At 35.3% G+C, this 19,101-nt stretch overlaps 2 protein-coding genes across 3 annotated transcripts in view; one reads left to right on the top strand and one right to left on the bottom strand.

The window, feature by feature from the left end:
- The window catches only part of abcb11a (ATP-binding cassette, sub-family B (MDR/TAP), member 11a), a 43,430-nt gene extending 34,116 nt beyond the window's left edge, over positions 1-9,314 (bottom strand). The window contains exon 1 of the mRNA XM_051118742.1: positions 9,059-9,314. The gene's annotated coding sequence lies outside the window, so the exon portion shown is untranslated. The remainder of the gene's footprint in view (positions 1-9,058) is intronic.
- Positions 9,315-10,559: 1,245 nt separating this feature from the next.
- dhrs9 (dehydrogenase/reductase (SDR family) member 9) lies at positions 10,560-17,634 on the top strand. 2 transcript variants are annotated; one of them, XM_051118746.1, is made up of 5 exons: positions 10,560-10,699; positions 14,463-14,777; positions 15,432-15,690; positions 17,095-17,258; positions 17,347-17,634. In XM_051118746.1, the coding sequence occupies exons 2-5, from the start codon at positions 14,465-14,467 to the stop codon at positions 17,568-17,570; spliced, it is 960 nt and encodes a 319-aa protein (XP_050974703.1). In that variant the 5' UTR covers positions 10,560-10,699; positions 14,463-14,464; the 3' UTR covers positions 17,571-17,634. The 2 variants fall into 2 exon arrangements, with proteins under 2 accessions (XP_050974703.1, XP_050974701.1); XM_051118744.1 differs by lacking the exon at positions 10,560-10,699 and having other exon boundaries at positions 14,359-14,777.
- Positions 17,635-19,101: the final 1,467 nt, after the last annotated feature.

The raw sequence follows: 19,101 nt of genomic DNA, 5'->3' as shown, positions 1-19,101 counted from the left end.
GAAAATCCAAAGATCAGCATTTCTTAAAAAAAAAATGTTTTTTTTTTTTGTTTTTTTTTTTTTTTATTTTTTATTTTTTTGGAAAGACATTATGAAAATTAATACTTTTATTTAACAAGGATGCTTTAAATTGATCACATGTGATGCTGGCATGGCTGGCGTGACCGTGTATTTTCAAGACACGGCTGGCGTGACCACAGTGTCTGACTCTGGGCTACTTTTACACGGTTGCCGCAGGTTGTTTTTCAAGTTAGCAGTTAGTGCCTAGCGGTTGTGCTCTATTTATTGCTCTATATGCTCTAGAAAAGGCTCTATTTAATATTTAGTTTTGTGCTAATAATCCTATTGGTAAATTTAGCATGCTAATGATAGGAATCCTGTCCTTTGACGTGATTGGTTACTTAAGTTTGTGACGTAACAAAAAAAGGGCAGTTTCAAACTGCACTTCTGGGTCAGCCTTTGGGACAGTTTAAAACTACAGTTTTAAAAGAACACTCCACTTTTTTGAATATAGGTTTATTTTCCAACTCCCCTAGAATTAAACAGTTGAGTTTTACCGTTTTCGGATCCATTCAGCCGATCTCTGGGTCTGGCGGTAGCACTTTTAGCATAGCCAGTGTTGGGAAGGTTACTTTGGAAATGTAATAGGTTACAGATTACAAGTTACTTGATTTAAAATTTAATAAGTAGTGTAACTTTTCAATTACTTTATTAAAGTAATGTAACTTATTACTTTTAATTACTTTTTGATTACTTTTCTAAATTTCTAATATGTTCAACTGTTAATCATTTTGAAACATTTAAACCAGGCAGAGTTAGCCTTACAGTAGCACTCAACACTGATTACTGTCAGACTTTTAAAATCCTTTATCACTTGAATTAAGAGTATAAGTAAGGGATAACATACATGTTTATTTTGCGATAACAACTGGCTGGATATACATTATCCCACTTATTACACAGCTGCTCGATAGATTATTTAGTTGTTTCATGTCAAAATAACGAAAAACTGATCTGAGTTGAAATATTTGAACGCAAAGCTTCCATGAAGAAATCAGTTGCTAGCAAATGGCAAGTTCAAACTAGACATTTTAGGGATACAGTGCAGTCATACCAGTTTCCTTACACAACATTTCACCACATAAATAATTAAGTAGTAGTACTAGTTTGCTACTTATCTTATAATCCATTACAGTGTACAAAAAAAAAAAAAATGGCAGCAGCTGCGTTTGTATGTACCAATAGAGCGAGTCCATGATACCAGGATCACAGAATTAAGAAATTGTCTGCATAATATTGAATTAAGCTTTAATATTTTATTAGCTAACCAAATGCAAAGCTTCCGCCAAGAAAAACTATCAAGCATACAGCACTGACTTAAGTTGCCCCGAATGAGTCTGAGTTATTAGTTTTTACCAGTTGTTATCAGGGAATAACATACCTTGGAATGTCATGACTGACCAATCAGAATCAAGCATTCCACAGAGCCGTGTAATAATTTAATTTAAAGCACAGTCACCACAAATTCAGACTTTTTTTTTTTTACTTATTTTTTTAGGCTTTTTATGCCTTTTATTGTGATAGGACAGTAGAGAGATAACAGGAAAGAGCTGTGAAGAGAGAGGGGAGTGGGATCAGCAAAGGGCCTCAAGATGGGAGTCGAACTCAAGTCACCGTGAGCGCAGTTGCACCATATGTCGGCACACTAACCACGAGGCTATTGGCACCAACGCCCCAAATTCAGACTTAACAGCTCCTATTTACTATTTACTTTGAGATCATTGCGAGGTTAAATACAGATTTGAAATCATAATAAGAAATAGTTTAATAGCTGTGATACTGGGTTTGAAATCAAATGTTTGCATAGTTATGACAGAAAACACTAGCATCTAACAATGCCTTGGAAAAAACAATCTTAAAAAATAAAGTTAATGCATAAACCCAAATAGGAAATAAAACAGTTATCGAATAAGCATGTGTCCTGTTCTGTGTTCTAAACTCCTGAAACATTTGTCTCATTTTAGAGCAGTCAGTGCAATTTATGAAAGAAGTCAGTTGAATCTGTAAGTGGGGGCGGGTGTGTGAAAAAATTCAGATGTAATCCCCTTTGTAATCACTGGCATTTTTCAAAAGTAACTAATTTAATTACACATTTTTTCTCAGTAACTGTAACTAATTACAATTACATTTACTTTGTAATTAAATTACGTAATTCCGTTACATGTAACTAGTTACTCCCCAACACTGAGCATAGTTTAGCATAGATCATCTAATCTGATTAGACCATTAACATCTTGCTCAAAAATCACCAAAGAGTTTAAATATTTTTCCTATTTAAATCTGGACTCTTCTGTAGTTACATCGTTTACAAAGACGGATGAGAAATTAAAAGTTGCGATTTTCTAGGTCGATATAGCTAGGAACTATACTTTCATTTCGGCGTAAAAATCAATGAATTTTGCAGCTGTACCATGGGTGCAGCAGGCGCAATGATATTAAGCAGCAATCTGATGTACACAAACTTAGTGCTGGTCACTTTCAGGCACTGCGTAATATCATTGCACCTGCTGCACCCATGGTAGGTATCTCACGAGCGATTGGGGTGCATGCGCATAGTTTCGAGCGGGAGTTTCGAGCATTCGAAGATTGTACGAAGGACGTTTGTTCTGGTGATTTGAATACAAAGTCTCCTGATCCTAAGACTGACTGGAATTCACATTGAGAGTTGGTGGTGAGTCGATTGGGGAGTGGTGTGGGGGGCATCGGCCGACGGCCTGTATAGGTCCGGTAGCGGTGTTTCCCCACAGCTTCTGCATCGGCCACTTTATATCAACTTTATCAAAATGGCGGGGAGGAGTGCGGATGGTATGGAATATAGTGAGCAAGAGGGGACTGGTAGTGATGAGAGGAGAGAAAGTGATTGGGAAGAAGTAAGGAGAGGAAATCCAGTAAAGAAAGGGGCAAGTCGTAAGAGAAAGAAAAACGGTGAGGCTAGCACAACTGGAACGGAAAGTGAAGGAAGGGATGATGAAGGAGAGGATCATAAAGAAAGATTGTTTAATATAGTGGTACGATTTGAAGGAGAGGGAAGAGTTAAGAGGATGGACCCACTTAAGTTAACAAAAATAATAAGAGGACAAATAGGAGAAGTGAAATATGCAAGAATCTTGGGAGATGGAAATTTACTTATAGGTTGTAATAGTCTGGGGCAGATGGAAAAGGCAAAGAAGATGAGTTGCATTGGAAAAATTAAAGTAGAAAAGAAGAATGGGTGGTAGTAAGGGAGTGATATATGGAATTCGTCTTACTGTAAATATAAAAGAGCTAATTGAGAACATGAAGGTGCAAAACAATTCAGTTAAAAGCACTGTAAGAATGACAAGGGGAGTTGGAAAAGTAGAAACAGCATCTGTTTTGGTTGAATTTGAATCAAAGGAAGTCCCAAATAAGGGATATTATGGATTTATGAGATATAGTGTTAGGGAATATATACCTAAGCCAATGAGATGCTATAAATGCCAAGAATTTGGGCATGTGGCTAAGGTTTGCAAAGGAAAAAGAAGGTGTGCCAGGTGCAGTGGAGACCATGATTATGGGAAATGTGGGGAAGAAGTGAGGCCGAAGTGTTGTAGCTGTGGAGGGAGTCACAGTGTTGCATTTTGGGGATGTGAAGTGATGAAAAAAGAAGTGAAAGTGCAGCAAATAAGAGTAAAGGAAAACATCTCTTATTCTGAGGCTGTTAAAAGGTCAGAAAAAGAAAATAAGAGTCGTGAAAGGGAATATATGGAAAGAGGGGCAAGAGAAGTCCAACAAGAACGTAAAGATCAGTGGGAGGAGAAGAAGAAAATGGTGACATTTATAGCGGGAGTGATAAATGCTACAGCTGAAATCAGATCTAAAACAGAAAGAATCCAGATTATAGTAAAAGCAGCAATACATCACCTAGATATGGCAGGGAAGAGGTGAGGGATGAGCTAAGTGTACAGTCTAGTCAAGAGACAACATGTGTGGGTTAATTATTGTATTAAAGTTGCTCCTTCAATGGAATGCAAGGAGCCTGATTTCAAATGGGCAAGAGTTCAAACCGTTTATTGCCAATAGGAAAGAAAAACCAGACGTTACATGTGTTCAGGAATCCTGGCTAAAACCAAATTTGGATTTTGTTATATATGGGTATGTAGCAATTAGATAAGATAGGGTAAATGGTGGTGGAGGGGGTGTGTTACTTTTGTGAAGCAAGGGGTGCCGCACAGGGTGGTAGGTATAGGGAGTGAATATGAGTATGTAGTAGTGGAAGTATGGGGTGTGGGGAAGAAATTTGTAATTATTAATTTTTATAATCCGTGTAGAAGACTGCAATTAAATCAGCTTGAGGAAATAGAGGGACAAGATAGCAGTAATGTTATATGGTGTGGGGACTTCAATGTGCATAATACATTATGGGGAAGTGAAAAAGTGGATATTAATGGACAAGTGATAGAAGAGTTATTAGAGGAGAAAAATTTAGTACGTTTAAAAGATGGAACTAAAACAAGAATAGAGGTTAGTACTGGAAGGGAGTCTGCTCTAGATCTTACATTGGTGTCTAATAGTGTGGCAGCAATGTGTAATTGGAATGTGTATAAAGAAGGAACAGTAGGAAGTGATCACTATCCAGTTTTGTGTAAAATCAATATAAATGTGTCACAAGTTATTGAAGGAAGAGGAGGAAGATGGGTATTTGAAAAGGCTGACTGGGATAAATTCCAGAAGGAAAGTGACAAATATTTAAGTCAGATTGAATATGATGGTGATATAGAAATGCTTGAAAATAAAGTAAGACAGGGTATAATAACAGCGGCGCTAGAATCTGTTCCAAAAAGTCAAGGTAAAGTAAAAAGAAAGGAAGTGCCATGGTGGAACGATGAATGTAAAAAGGCAGTCCAAAACAGAAATAAAGCATTTAAAGTAATGGAAAAGAACACATAATTTCATGCATATGATTCAGTATAAATGTGCGCAAGCAGTAGTAAGGAAAATGGTAAGACAAGCAAAAAGAATGTATTGGAGGAATTACTGCAGTTCAGTTGGGAACACAACTTAAATAGGAGAAGTGTGGACAATGATTAAAAAGATGGGTGGAGAAAGGAGAGATTGGAGCTACCCGGTGTTGTGTAATGGGAATGAGGTTGCAGTAACAAATAAGGAAAAGGCTGAAGTGCTGGTAAATACATTTGTTCAAGTTCACAGCCCAAATTATTTATCTGAGGAAGGGAAGAGGGGTAGAGAGAAAACTAGTACTGAAAATTTGGAGGCACTGAAAGTAATGGAAAGTGATGAAGGTGAACAAAATTTACCATTTAATATGGGAGAGTTAAGCAAAGCATTGGCAAAAACTGGGAAGACTGCACCAGGGAAAGATGAAGTTTGCTATAGTATGTTAAAGCATTTGAGTGATGAGGGGAAGAAGAAGTTATTGATGCTATTCAATAAAGTATAGGAAGAAGGTAGAGTGCCAAAAAGTTGGAAGGAAGCCATTATTATAGCAGTAAGAAAACCTGGGAAAGATTCTAGTAAGTCATCAAATTATAGACCCATTGCCCTGACCTCTCATATCTATAAGGTGATGGAAAGAATGATAAATGAGAGATTAATGTATATTATGGAAAAACAGGGTATGGTGACTGAATGTCAAAGTGGATTTAGGAGAGGGAGAGGTACTATGGATGCAGTGTTATGCTTGGAAGATGAGATAAGGAAAGCTCAAATAAATAAAGAGACAGTTGTAGCAGTATTTTTTGATGTGGAAAAAGCATATGACATGCTATGGAGAGAGGGGTTGATGATTAAGTTGTATAAAATGGGAATTAGAGGAAGAATTTTTAACTGGGTTAGGGATTTTTTGAAAGGCAGAACAATTCAGGTTAGGACAGGAAAAGAACTGTCTAGTAAGCATGTGGCAGAGAATGGAACCCCCCAGGGGAGTGTAATAAGTCCCACGTTATTTTCAATTATGATAAACGATAAATGGAAATATACAAGTGGACATGGGGAGATCTCTGTTTGCGGATGATGGGGCAATATGGAAAAGAGGAAGAAATGTAGAGTATATAGTTAAGAAAGTACAAGAAGGTATCCAGCAGGTTGAGAGGTGGGGAATAGAATGGGGCTTTAAATTTTCTGTTGAAAAATCTAAAGTAATGTTTTTTACTAGGAAGAAAATTAATGAGGTTATTAATTTAAAATTATATGGAAATAATTTGGAGAAGGTTAATAAATTTTGCTTTCTGGGAGTACATTTTGATCCAAGGTTAACCTGGGTAGAACATATAAGGAAGGTGGAGGATAAATGCAAAAAAGTAATAAATACAATGAGGTGTTTAACAGGACTGGAATGGGGTGCAGATTATCAATCACTGAAATATATATATGTAAGTTTAATAAGATCAAGGATAGATTATGGGAGTGTGGTGTATGGGTCAGCAGCCAAATCTGCACTTGCAAGGCTTGATAAAATACAGGCTAAAGCTTTGAGGTTATGCTTAGGCGCAGTAAAAACATCACCAGTATGTCCGCTTCAAGTGGAAGCAGGAGAAATGCCATTGAACATTCGACGTAAGCAACTGCTTGTAAATTATTGGATTAATTTGAAGGGAAATAGAGACAGTCATCCTACTAAGAGAGTGTTACGAACTTGTTGGGAAAAGGAAAGGGTACAAAAGAATAGTTTTGGGTGGGTAGGAGATGAGTCAGTTAGAGATTTGGGGGTGAGTGAAAAAGAGTTCTGTCCAACTGTGGTATGGCCTGACTATCAAGTGTGGAAAATGGAAACCATGGAAGTTGATTTGAAATTGCGTCAAATCAAATCAATAAACAATAATATAGACCTTGTAGATGAATATTATAGATATGTGGAAGACAAATATAGAGACTATATTCAAATTTATACAGATGGATTAAAAGAACCTGAAACTGGAAGGACTGGATCGGCAATTGTTATAGGTAATCAAGGAAATAAAGAAAGCAAACGAACATCAAATGATCTGAGTGTGATAGTGTGGGATAGGGAAATCAAAGGGAGACATTTGTATGGCATTCAAAATAAAGTTGGAACTGAGAGGAACTGGGGAGGGACTAGAAGAGAGGAAACAGTGATGACAAGATTAAGAATTGGACACAGTAACCTGAATAGTACATTATATATTATAGGGAAGCATCCTACTGGTTTCTGTGAGGTGTGTCAGACACTTGAAACCATAGAACATGTACTTATAAATTGCAGAAGATATGAAGAACAAAGGGAGAAAATGATGGAAGAATTAAGAAAAGATGGGTTGGTTGGGGCAGAGATAAAAGATGTATTGAAAAGTGGGGTGATTGGGCAAGGCAAGAAAAATATTTGTAATTTCTTAGTTAATACTGGTTTGATGTGTAGAATATAAATTGTGTAGGAAATAATCTGGAAATAGAGTAGTGCAACGCTTACGGATGCAAGCCGGCGTTAAACTCCAAAGAAGAAGAAGAAGAAGAAGACCCATGGTACGGCAGCAAAGTTCCTTGATTATTACGCCGGAATGAGAGTATAGTCCTTAGCCATATCAGCTTAGAAAATCGCAACTTTTCATTTTCCGTCATTCTCAGTACACAGTGTAACTACAGAAGAGTCAAGTTTTAAATAGGAAAAATATCAAAACTCTTTGGTCATTTTTGAGCGAGATGCTAACGGTCTAATCGGAATCAATGATCTATGCTAAGTTATGCTAAAAGTGCCTGGAGATCGGCTGAATGGATTCAAAAACGGTAAAACTCAACTGTTTAACTCCAGGGGAGTTGGACAATGAGCCTATTTTCAAAAAAAGTGTAGTGTTCCTTTAAGGAGAAAATACTCAGCAATGGTGTTGATTAATGGACTGGCACATGGTTTGTCTAAAAGCATATTAAAAACACCACATAGACAAATAAACAACATAAAAAATCTTGATTTTCACTACAGGGGGACTTTAAAATCATCTTAAGCAACAAATTTGGCATGCATGCATTTGTCAGCAAATTACAGCCTTGCAAAGGCATGTAAAACGTTTATAAAAGAGGTTGTATATGGGCTATTCTACAGAACTGATCCAAAGTTGGAAACGAGATTTGCTGTATTTTGTAAAGGCCAAAAAGTTAATCATACTGATTTCAGACTTTGGGATTCATTAGTCTAAGTATACATTAAACAAACACTATCATAACATCTTAGCTGATAATTCAGTATACGTTATTTTTGACAAAACATCATGTTTTGGTCATGACTGCACAATTTCAGTAGTGACAGTAATGCTTTGGTAGCAACCACATCACATTACAGATTTTAACTTAAAACATACTAAAGTACAAAACATTTGCATAACTGTATTAAAAATTTGTTTATTTCTCCCTAATAAAGGATTATGGGTTTTACTTTTTGTCACTACTGAAACAGTGATGACATGTTTCAGTCATGATTGTTTTGGTAGTGACAATTTTATGGAGCAACACCCATAAAAAACAAGAATATTTAGGCCTATTGATTTGGAAACCTTTTTTTTAATACTGGAAAGTCTTATATTGGTGACAAAATTGTACATAAACAATTTGTCAAAGTAATTAGATACTATTAAAAAAGAAAACACACTGTCACAGGTGCAGTCATGTGGGAAAGTGTGTAAAATTAGGTCATTGACCGCACGGTGAATAACTGCACTGTATTGTTTTGACCTGCAATAAATCACTTATCAATATTAATCACTCTTGCAGTTAAAATGATAAAGGTTCGTGTCATTGTTTGTAATAATCTGCCATAAAGTTTCATCATGCAAATCTTTCTCATTTGTACATCATGTACATTCATGCTATTAAGAAATTGACATGATAATGGATTTGAGTGGATTTCTGGTAACACTTTACAATAAGGTCCCATTAGTTAATATAAAGTAGCAATGAGTAATACACTAGTTACGGTATTTAATAATCTTTGTTAACTTTAATCTTTGCTAACTCTTTATCCACCGTCTTTGGCCTAAAAAGGGTTAAATTCTTAGACTGGCAATACCTTTACCTGTTCATATACAAAATTGGATCCGTTCCTGTCGGCAGGTATATCCTTGGGTTGTCGGTCTCAAAAGCAGACTGCATGAACATATCCGATGTGTCTCATCTCTGTCTCTGTCCCAGCTCATATTTTACTGAACAATCTTTAAACTTCTTCTAAAGCGACACGTCACATTTTTTTCTTTACAAATAATCAGATAAGTCCTTCTGAACTTGTACAACAGCCCTGAGCTATTATAGCCACAGGATTTACAGTAACAAGTGATTCCTGCTCAGATACACAGTTTGAAAAAAGCCTGAGGTCGCTTCCTGTGTTCTGGAATGTACTGTTTATAAATTCACAAACACAGGAAACTGTGTTTGATCTGTTTCTAGAAACAGATCTAAGGACCAGTTGCTACTGTTATCCAAACGTAAGACTATTACAAATATTTTAGTTAATTATAATAAACATAAAACATAGATGCTAGATGAAAACCTTTAGCTTAAAAATAAAATGAAAATGACAAATGTTGCATTGAAACTGAATTAAAATTAAATTAAAACTAAAGCTAAACTAAAACTAAACTAAATATAAAGAAATTATAAAAATGATTTATACTAAAATTACAAAGCTGAAAATATAAAAATAAAAAGCTATTTCAAAATATTAATAAATACTATAATAAAAGATAAATAATACTTCAACATCCCTTTATAATGTCTTGTAAATAATTCTCTCCTACTCACCAACCCTGCATTTATTTGATCCAAAATACAGCAAAAGCAATAATATTGTGAAATATTTTTACTATTTACAATAACTGCTTTCTATTTGAATATATATCAAAATGTAATTAATTCCTGTGACCAACGCTACATTTTCAGCATCGTTACTCCAGTTTTCAACGTCACATGTTCCTTCAGAAATCATTCTAATGTGCTAATTTGCATGATAAAGAGTTATAATGTCACAAAATATTTTTGTTTCATATAAATGCTGTTCTTCTGAACTTTCTATTCATTAAAGAAACCTGAAAAAAATTCTACTAAGTTGTTTTCAACATCATCATAATAATACTAAATGCTTTTTAAGCAGCAAATCAGAATATTAGAATTATTTCTGGATCATGTGAATGGAGTAATGATGCTAAAAATTCTGCATTGAAATCACAGGAATAAATTACATTTTAAAACATATTCAAACAGAAAACAGCAAATTTTAAATAGCAAAAATATTTTTAAATTTTACTGTTTTTGCTGTACTTGGGATCAAATATATGTAGGGTTGGTGAGCGGAAGACACTTATTTAAAAACATTTAAAATCTTACTGTTCAAGAACTTTTGACTGATAGTGTAAGAAGAAGAAGAAGAAGAAAAGAAAGAAATTCCAAAGGTGATGCTTTAAGCCTTTTTGTAAATCATATGTCTGGAATTTTTATTGTATTATTTTATGCATAGAAAAAAACATCCTTTCTGAACATCCTTTCTGGTCATCCAGCGCCCCCTGCAGCAACAACACTGAACAGTTATTACATAATAGAAGACATGAAGATAACCAGTGTCAGATGCACAGCCAAACGAAAAACAAACACATTCCTAAACTACTGAGACCACTTAACTTTTTCTAAAAACAGAGATCTTAGAAAACTGACTTCTAAAACAACGGTAAGTAGCCTATACAGGCGGTTTGTAGACTCCGGTCTGCAGAAGGGTTAAAGTGAGCAAACTCCTGCTTTTAGTAAATGCATGCTGTTTGCAAAAGAGTTTTGTCAGGACGTGTTTGAGTGATCACGCGTTTCATTAGAATGGCATTTCAGTGTTGTAACAACGTTAGCTTGGTTTATTTCTTTTATTCGTTACAAGTGTGCAACAGTACAGTGTAAAAGTTCACTATTGTTGACATTTCTTTGATTTACACCCCGATTTTACTTAAGGAAGCCCGACCGACTCTTTTCCTGGAATCGGTTCTTTCGAACACTTCATTTAGACACAACCGGTAGGGCTGGGAATCGATTCTAAAAAGAATCGATTCCGAGGCATTGGGAATCGAGAGTCGATTCCAAAGGTTGGTTTCAGTTTAGCAAAGCTCAAACGAAAGGCTGCATTTCTCGGCTGCTGTCATCAAACGTCGCTGAACGTCGGTTCACGAAAATAAACTTAATGAAAAGAGTCATTACTGAGCTCGTCTGAGTTTGAGGATGCACCCTTCCGTTGAGCATCCATTAATTTGCCTCTTGCTCGCTAATAGTGATTCGTTTCTTTCGGATAGGTCGTTTTAATCAATCGGTTCAAAAACGATTCAGAAGTTATTTTACAGTGGAACTGGCTTATATTGTTCTCAATTTTGAGCGCTGCACGACAGAATAGATCATGACGTACTGGAGGGTATTGATCCTATTTCCATCTTTAAAAAAATTCTATTTCTTAACTTTTCTGTCAGCTAATGATAATTCTGGAAGAAAACATAGAGAGCACAGTGACCCAGAGCGCATCTGATTGACAGATAAATCTCGGGCTCTTATATCAGTGTTGTTGTTAATGTTCTGGCTATTTTGTTTGTGTACAGTTTGTTAATTTTGTGCAAAGCAGTTAACATCATTGAGCTGAACTGTGCACGCCTTGTTCAATTCATGCAATAAACGCATGTCCACTGTTGCACTGTGACTAATTTCATGGGCAATGCAGCAAAATTACAATTTAAATGCAGAAATTTATCATAATTTAAAAAAAAAAAAATAAAGCTTCATATTATGATAAGGCTACTTTCTAATACATGTATATTCTACTGCCATGGCGAAATTAGGTTCCTCCAATCTAAAAAAACAAGAATCGAAAAAGAATCGAAAACAACAGTGAGGAATCGATTCCAGAACCAGGAATCGGTATCGATTCCAAAATTTTCGGAATCGAACAGCCCTAACCGGTTCAAAACAGATTCCGCGGTTCTTTTAATTCGAACGCAATCACGTGATCTCCGATGTCGCATGTTCTAAAAATGTTCTAAACGTTCTAAAAAGTGTTCTCAAGCTAACCTAAAGTTACAAATTAAAGTCAGTCTTGATGCTACGATATTAGATGTATCGCAATTTAATGTGCCCCAGTTTAATTGGTGGCGGCTCATAAATACAAAAGTCGTTTCAAACCTTAATAATTGACTTTTAAGGCTTTGAAAAAACATTTTTGCATGTTATAATTAAATTATATTTTATAACACCAACTGTATGGGCACTGATAAAACAGTCAAACAATGAAGTAGCCTAACAAACATGGCATTAACGTTGTTTTATTTGGGAGATTTTACTTACAATCACATCAGTCACATCTCCGGTTCACCTAAATGCTTTTAGCATTCAAAAATCAAAGAAGGCCTACTTTATTGACAATTATTTAACAATGTTTCTTTCCACCAGCTCATTTGCCGCTTCTTGGCTCATTTCGGTTCAGTTGTTAAAAATAAACGGTTCAGTGTTGACTCCAGAACCCCGGCAATCGAATCAGCCCGATTCGTCAACGAATTCTTTAAATCGGCTTGTGCGATCCGGTTCAACTGATTCTTTGACAAGACCCGATTCAAACGAACGATTCGGACATGAAGTTGAACTTGTAATGAAGTTGGTTGAGTAGTTTTTTCATGGTTCAATGAATTGTTGACTTCAGAACCGCGGCAAACGATTCAGGTCGATTCGTCAACTGATCTTTAAAATCGACTTGTGTGATCCGGTTCAACTGATTCTTTGACAAGATCCGATTCAAACGAACGATTTGGACATGAAGTTGAACTTGTAATGAAGTTAGTCGAGTAGTTTTTTCATGGTTCAATGAATTGTTGACTTCAGAACCGCAGCGACCGATTCAGGTCGATTCGTCAACTAATCTTTTAAATCGTCTTGTGTGATCCGGTTCAACTGATTCTTTGACAAGACCCGATTCAAACGAACGATTCGGACATGAAGTTGAACTTGTGATGAAGTTGGTTGAGTAGTTTTTTCATGGTTCAATGAATTGTTGACTTCAGAACCGCGGCAAACGATTCAGGTCGATTCGTCAACTAATCTTTTAAATCGACTTGTGTGATCCGGTTCAACTGATTCTTTGACAAGATCCGATTCAAACGAACGATTTGGACATGAAGTTGAACTTGTAATGAAGTTGGTCGAGTAGTTTTTTCATGGTTCAATGAATTGTTGACTTCAGAACCGCAGCGACCGATTCAGGTCGATTCGTCAACTAATCTTTTAAATCGTCTTGTGTGATCCGGTTCAACTGATTCTTTGACAAGATCCGATTCAAACGAACGATTTGGACATGAAGTTGAACTTGTAATGAAGTTGGTCGAGTAGTTTTTTCATGGTTCAATGAATTGTTGACTTCAGAACCGCAGCGACCGATTCAGGTCGATTCGTTAACTAATCTTTTAAATCGTCTTGTGTGATCCGGTTCAACTGATTCTTTGACAAGATCCGATTCAAACGAACGATTCGGACATGAAGTTGAACTTGTGATGAAGTTGGTCGAGTAGTTTTTTCATGGTTCAATGAATTGTTGACTTAAGAACCGCGGCGAACGATTCAGGTCGATTCGTCAACTAATCTTTTAAATCGACTTGTGTGATCTGGTTCAACTGATTCTTTGACAAGGTCCGATTCAAACGAACGATTTGGACATGAAGTTGAACTTGTAATGAAGTTGGTCGAGTAGTTTTTTCATGGTTCAATGATTTGTTGACTTCAGAACCACGGCGACCGATTCAGGTCGATTCGTCAACTAATCTTTTAAATCGACTTGTGTGATCTGGTTCAACTGATTCTTTGACAAGACCCGATTCAAACGAACGATTCGTTCACGTTTCAGACATGAAATTGAACTTGTAATGAGGTCAAGTCAAGTAGCTTCTTCATGGATCAATAAATTGTTGACTGATTCTTTGACCAGATTTGATTCAAACGAACGATTCGTACATGAAGTTGAAGTTGTAATGAAGTTAATCAAGTAATTTCTTCATGGTTCAATAAATTGTTGACTCTAGAACCACGGTGACTGATTCCGCCTGATTCGTCAAAGAAACCTTTAAATCGACTTGTGTGATCCGGTTCGTTCATGATTCGGACAGTAGTTTCACATTTACTTGAACAGTTATCAAATATGAAAAGAAAAAGACAAACATAATTATTCTAATTTATCATATATTTGTGTTTATCTTTATTTTAAATCTATCTTTTCTTGCATTTTACAAAATCGATCATATTGTTTGCAGTGATCTACAATAATAAGCCAAAAAGTTAATGGTTCACTAGGTCTTGTACTTTATGAGTGGAGCTTTGACCACATATGCGCTCTCTTTCATATCTTTGTTTTGCTGATTTGGGGGAGGGTTTGCATGAATCTGGATTCACCTTTCTTATGAAAACAAACTGATTTTCTTTTGCAGAAATGTTCCTGTACATTTTGGGTCTCATAGTCTTGTTCTATGTCTATCGGTGGTTCAGAGAACTGGGACGAGTTCCTAATAAATCGGACAAGTTTGTGTACATCACAGGCTGTGACACAGGTTTTGGGAATCTCCTGGCCAAACACCTGGACACAAAGGGTTTCCGAGTCATCGCCGGCTGCTACACGGAGAAGGGAGAAGTTGAGCTGAAGAAGTGCTGCTCTGACAAACTCACAACGCTGCATTTGGATGTGAGTAATGATTCCAGCATTAAAGAAGCCACAGACACTATTAAAACCCTGGTGGGAGAGAAAGGTAAGTCACCGAAAGAAATGGTACTTCACTGACATATTAGAATGATTTCTAAAGGATCATGTGACACTGAAAATTCAGCATTGCATCACCAGAATAAATTGCATTTTAAATATATATTAAACCATTAAATGGTTATTTTACATTGTAATACTATTTTACAATATTTCAGATTTTATTGGGGTTTTTTTTGGCAAATAAATGCAGCCTTGGTGAGCAGAAGAGACTTCATTAAAACATTAAGAAATGCATTTTAAATTTAATTCCTGATTTTAAATGGATGCATTTAAAAATTTAATGCACGATTTGATTTAAAAAGTAAAATTTATTTTAATACATTTGAGCATGAATGCATGTCATTGTATACACAGTACATAAGGTAATGCACAATATATACACATGCACAACATTTGGAGTATTTCCAGAAACCCTGATGATTATTAACCAGTATTTGAAATGCCATATATGCAAATATATTTCATTAATAAAATTTAATTTTATGGACTGTGGTGAAATAAAACTTAATTTCCAGCTCATATAGTTCTTTAATCAAGTTGGTCAAGTTGCTTTTTCACACATTCTCACATGACACTTCCTGTGTATTTGGCAATACCCTGTGATGAAAGAAAGGTTTTATTTAGTTGTGTGTGTTTGCAGGTCTGTGGGCCGTGGTCAATAATGCTGGTATCTCTTTCCCAACTGCTCCCAATGACTGGCTGGAAATTGACGACTTCAAACATATGATCAATGTCAATCTGATTGGGGTTGTTGCCATCACTCTGAGCGTGTTACCTCTCATTAAGAAAGCCAAAGGCAGAGTGGTCAATGTGGCCAGTATATTCGGAAGGATCAGTACTCTGGGAGGAGCGTACTGCATTACTAAGTATGGAGTAGAGGCTTTTAATGACAGCCTTAGGTCAGTATATCCAGTAACCACTTTTTTTTTTAATATGGACTTGACAAAATTCAGATACAAAGCATTTCTCAGATACAAGCCAATATAGCATTTGGGTGTGGGCCACTTTGAATAATTAGCATATATTTTATGAATGCAAAGTCCAAACATGGCATAACCATGTGCAATTAATTTGCATGATAACACTGCAACCATTCAGTTGAGTGAAATTTAATTTGGCAAGCAATTTTTCTGCTGCAAATACTAACATCCTAAAAAACATCTAATAATCATCTAATAATTCAGCACAATTGACTGTCAAAATTTAGCAGCTGATAACTGTGAGTGACTAATCATAGTGAAAGCTTATATGTGCACCTTGAGTGCACACATATGTGAGAACTGCCACTATTATTTATTTATTTCTTCTTCTTATTATTATTATTTCAGCTTTATTTCAGTTACTCAAAATTATTTACTTATAGCTAGCATTAATAAAGAAATATTTTTAGAAAATCCTCTAATGTGCAAATTGAATTAGGGAAGTTGAAATTTACCAACAAACTAACAATATTCTTGATTTTTTTCAAATCTGGCAAATTTTTAAAAAGTTATCTCTGCTTTTTCTGTGATTTGGACCTCTGATAATTTTTGCTTGTGCCTATACTTAATGTGTTTTATAACTCTATCCCTAATTAACCAAATCTACATAAAAATCGACTTAAAATTTATATAAATAAAATAAAAAAAGTTAAAATAATAATAATAAAAAAACCTTTTTTTTTTTTTTTTTTTTTTTTTTACATAAAATGCTAAATAAAATCTAAATTAATAAATAAATACCATACATGTATAAATTAAAAGAAATAATAAAAATATGAACAAATGAACAAAGTCAAAATAAATAAGTAAATTAAAAAAATCTAAAGAAATAAAGAAAAAATTATTATACACACCTACAATTAAAGTTTAAGATTTCTGGCCATTTTTTTATCTCTGCTTTTCCTGTGCTTGGACCTCTGATAATTGCTGCTTGCGACTATATTTTTTGTGTTTTTCTTTGTTGTCCTAACCCTAACTAACTAAATCTACAGAAACATCTGCTTAAAATTTATGTAAATAAAAAATAAAAGTAAAAAATGAAAAACAATGTAAAAAACAATTCACCTAAAATGCTAAATAAATTCTAAATAAATACATAAAAATCTATAAATAAACAAATAAATAGAAAACATCTGAATAAAAAACCACATGAATAAATAAATGCATTTTAAGAATCAAAATAAATAAAGAAAATGAATATCATACACACCTACCATTAAAGTTTAAGATTTAAAAAAAAAAAAATCTTTACTTTTTCTGTGCTTGGACCTCTGATAATTGCTGCTTGTGCCTATATTTAATGTGTTTGTCTTTGTTCTCCAGGAGGAACATGGCACCATTTGGAGTGAAGGTTTTATGCATTGAACCTGGATTCTTCAAAACAACCGTTACTGACTCTGCCATCTTTCAGAGTCATTTTCAGAGATTATGGAACAAGTTGCCTCAGGAAGTCAAGGATGAATACGGCAGTGATTACATAGAAAAAAGTGAGCTCAAATCCAGCGCCCAGCTGTTTGCATTACCAGTTCTAAAAGCTAACACACATTCCCGACATCCCTATGATTGTGTTTACAGCAAAGGTGATGGTTAAGGAGAGGTTTGAGAAGATGCTGGATCCAGATCTGATGAAGGTGGTGAGCTGTATGGAGCACGCGGTGGCTGCGGTCCATCCTCGTACCAGATATTCTCCAGGATGGGATGCCAAGTTCTTCTGGCTGCCGCTTTCCTACATGCCAACCTTCATCTCAGATGCTTTCATCCGAAGAAATGCTGTTAAACCAAAAGTTTCAATTCTGTAGGCATAAACAACCACTGCATTCATGCAGCATATGGACGGAATAAACCTTTTTGTTTTCAATTTCAGGGGGGTATCTGATTAGTAATGAGTAAAATGAAATATTTCCTTATTTGGAAGAAAGTTAAATTCAAACTCAATCTACTTTTTTAAGGCATTTAGATTGTAGAAATAAATGTAAAATAGAAAATCTTGACAATGAACACATTTCTACGCATTATTTTGGACTGAAGGCCCACTCATAAAGGCATTTTCAAGTAAACTGAGAAAGTGTGTATTCTATTAAAGGTAGGGCTGTTCCATTCTGAAAATTTTGGAATCGAGTGTGATTCCAATTCCTGGTTCTGGAATCGATGAAATTCAATTCCAAGAATCGATTCCTCAGTGTTATTTTCGATACTTTTCGATTCTTGTTTTTTTATAGAGTGGAGGAAATTATAGAGTAGCCTAATTTCGCCTTGACTGTAAGATATAAAGGTCTTAGAAAGTAGCCTAATCATAATATGAAGCTTTATTTTTAAAACTTATGATACCTTTCTGTATTTAAATTGTAGTTTTGTCTGCATTGCGCATGAAATTAGTCATATCCCACAATGCAGCAGTGGACATGCGTTTATTGCATGAATGGAACAAGGCACAATTCAGCTGAATGATGTGTTCTATAATGGTTTGCTTTGCGCAAAATGAACAAACTGTACACAGAAACAAACAAAATAACCAGAACAACAACACTGATCCGATCTGACAAATCAGATGCGATCTCGGCCACTCATCTGTGCTCTCTGCGTTTTCTTTCAGAATTATTATTGGCTGATAGAAAGGTTAGAAATAGCATTTTAGTTAAGATGGAAATAGAATCAAGACCTTCAATCACATCATGATCTATTCTGTCGTGCAGCACCGAGTTTTACCGTAAAATAACTTTTAAATCATTTTTTAATTGGTTCATTGAAACGATCTATCCGAAAGAACGGCTATGAGTGGAGAGTTGATTCCCCCAACGCCTCAGAATCGATTCTTTTTGGAATCGACTCCCAGCCCTAATTAATGGATTAGTTCACATCCAGAACAAAAAATTACAGATAATGTACTCACCCCCTTGTCATCCAAAATGTTTATGCCTTTTTTTCTTCAGTCGTAAAGAAATTATGTTTTTTGAGGAAACATTTCAGGATTTCTCTCCATATAACGGACTTCCATGGTGCCCCCAAATTTAAACTTCCAAAATGCAGTTTAAATGCAGCGTCAAATAGCTCTAAACGATCCCAGCTGAGAAATAAGGATCTTATCTAGCGAAATGATAGATTATTTTCTAAAAATAAATACAATTTATATACTTTTTTTAACCTCAAACGCTCCTCTTGTCTAGCTCTGTGTGTTTTTCCCGGTCATGACAGTTAGGGTACGTCTAAAAACTCCCGTCTCATTTTCTCCTCCAACTTCACAGTCGTCCTACATCGCTGTTTTTACCTTTTTTGTAAAGGGTGTTTGATCTTTTTTGCATGTTCACTTTGTAAACTCTTTTGTTGGTACTT

This window comes from Labeo rohita, chromosome 9 (assembly GCF_022985175.1).
Source record: "Labeo rohita strain BAU-BD-2019 chromosome 9, IGBB_LRoh.1.0, whole genome shotgun sequence".
Classification (NCBI taxonomy): Eukaryota; Metazoa; Chordata; class Actinopteri; order Cypriniformes; family Cyprinidae; genus Labeo; species Labeo rohita.
This window is presented reverse-complemented; position numbering and strand designations above follow the sequence as displayed.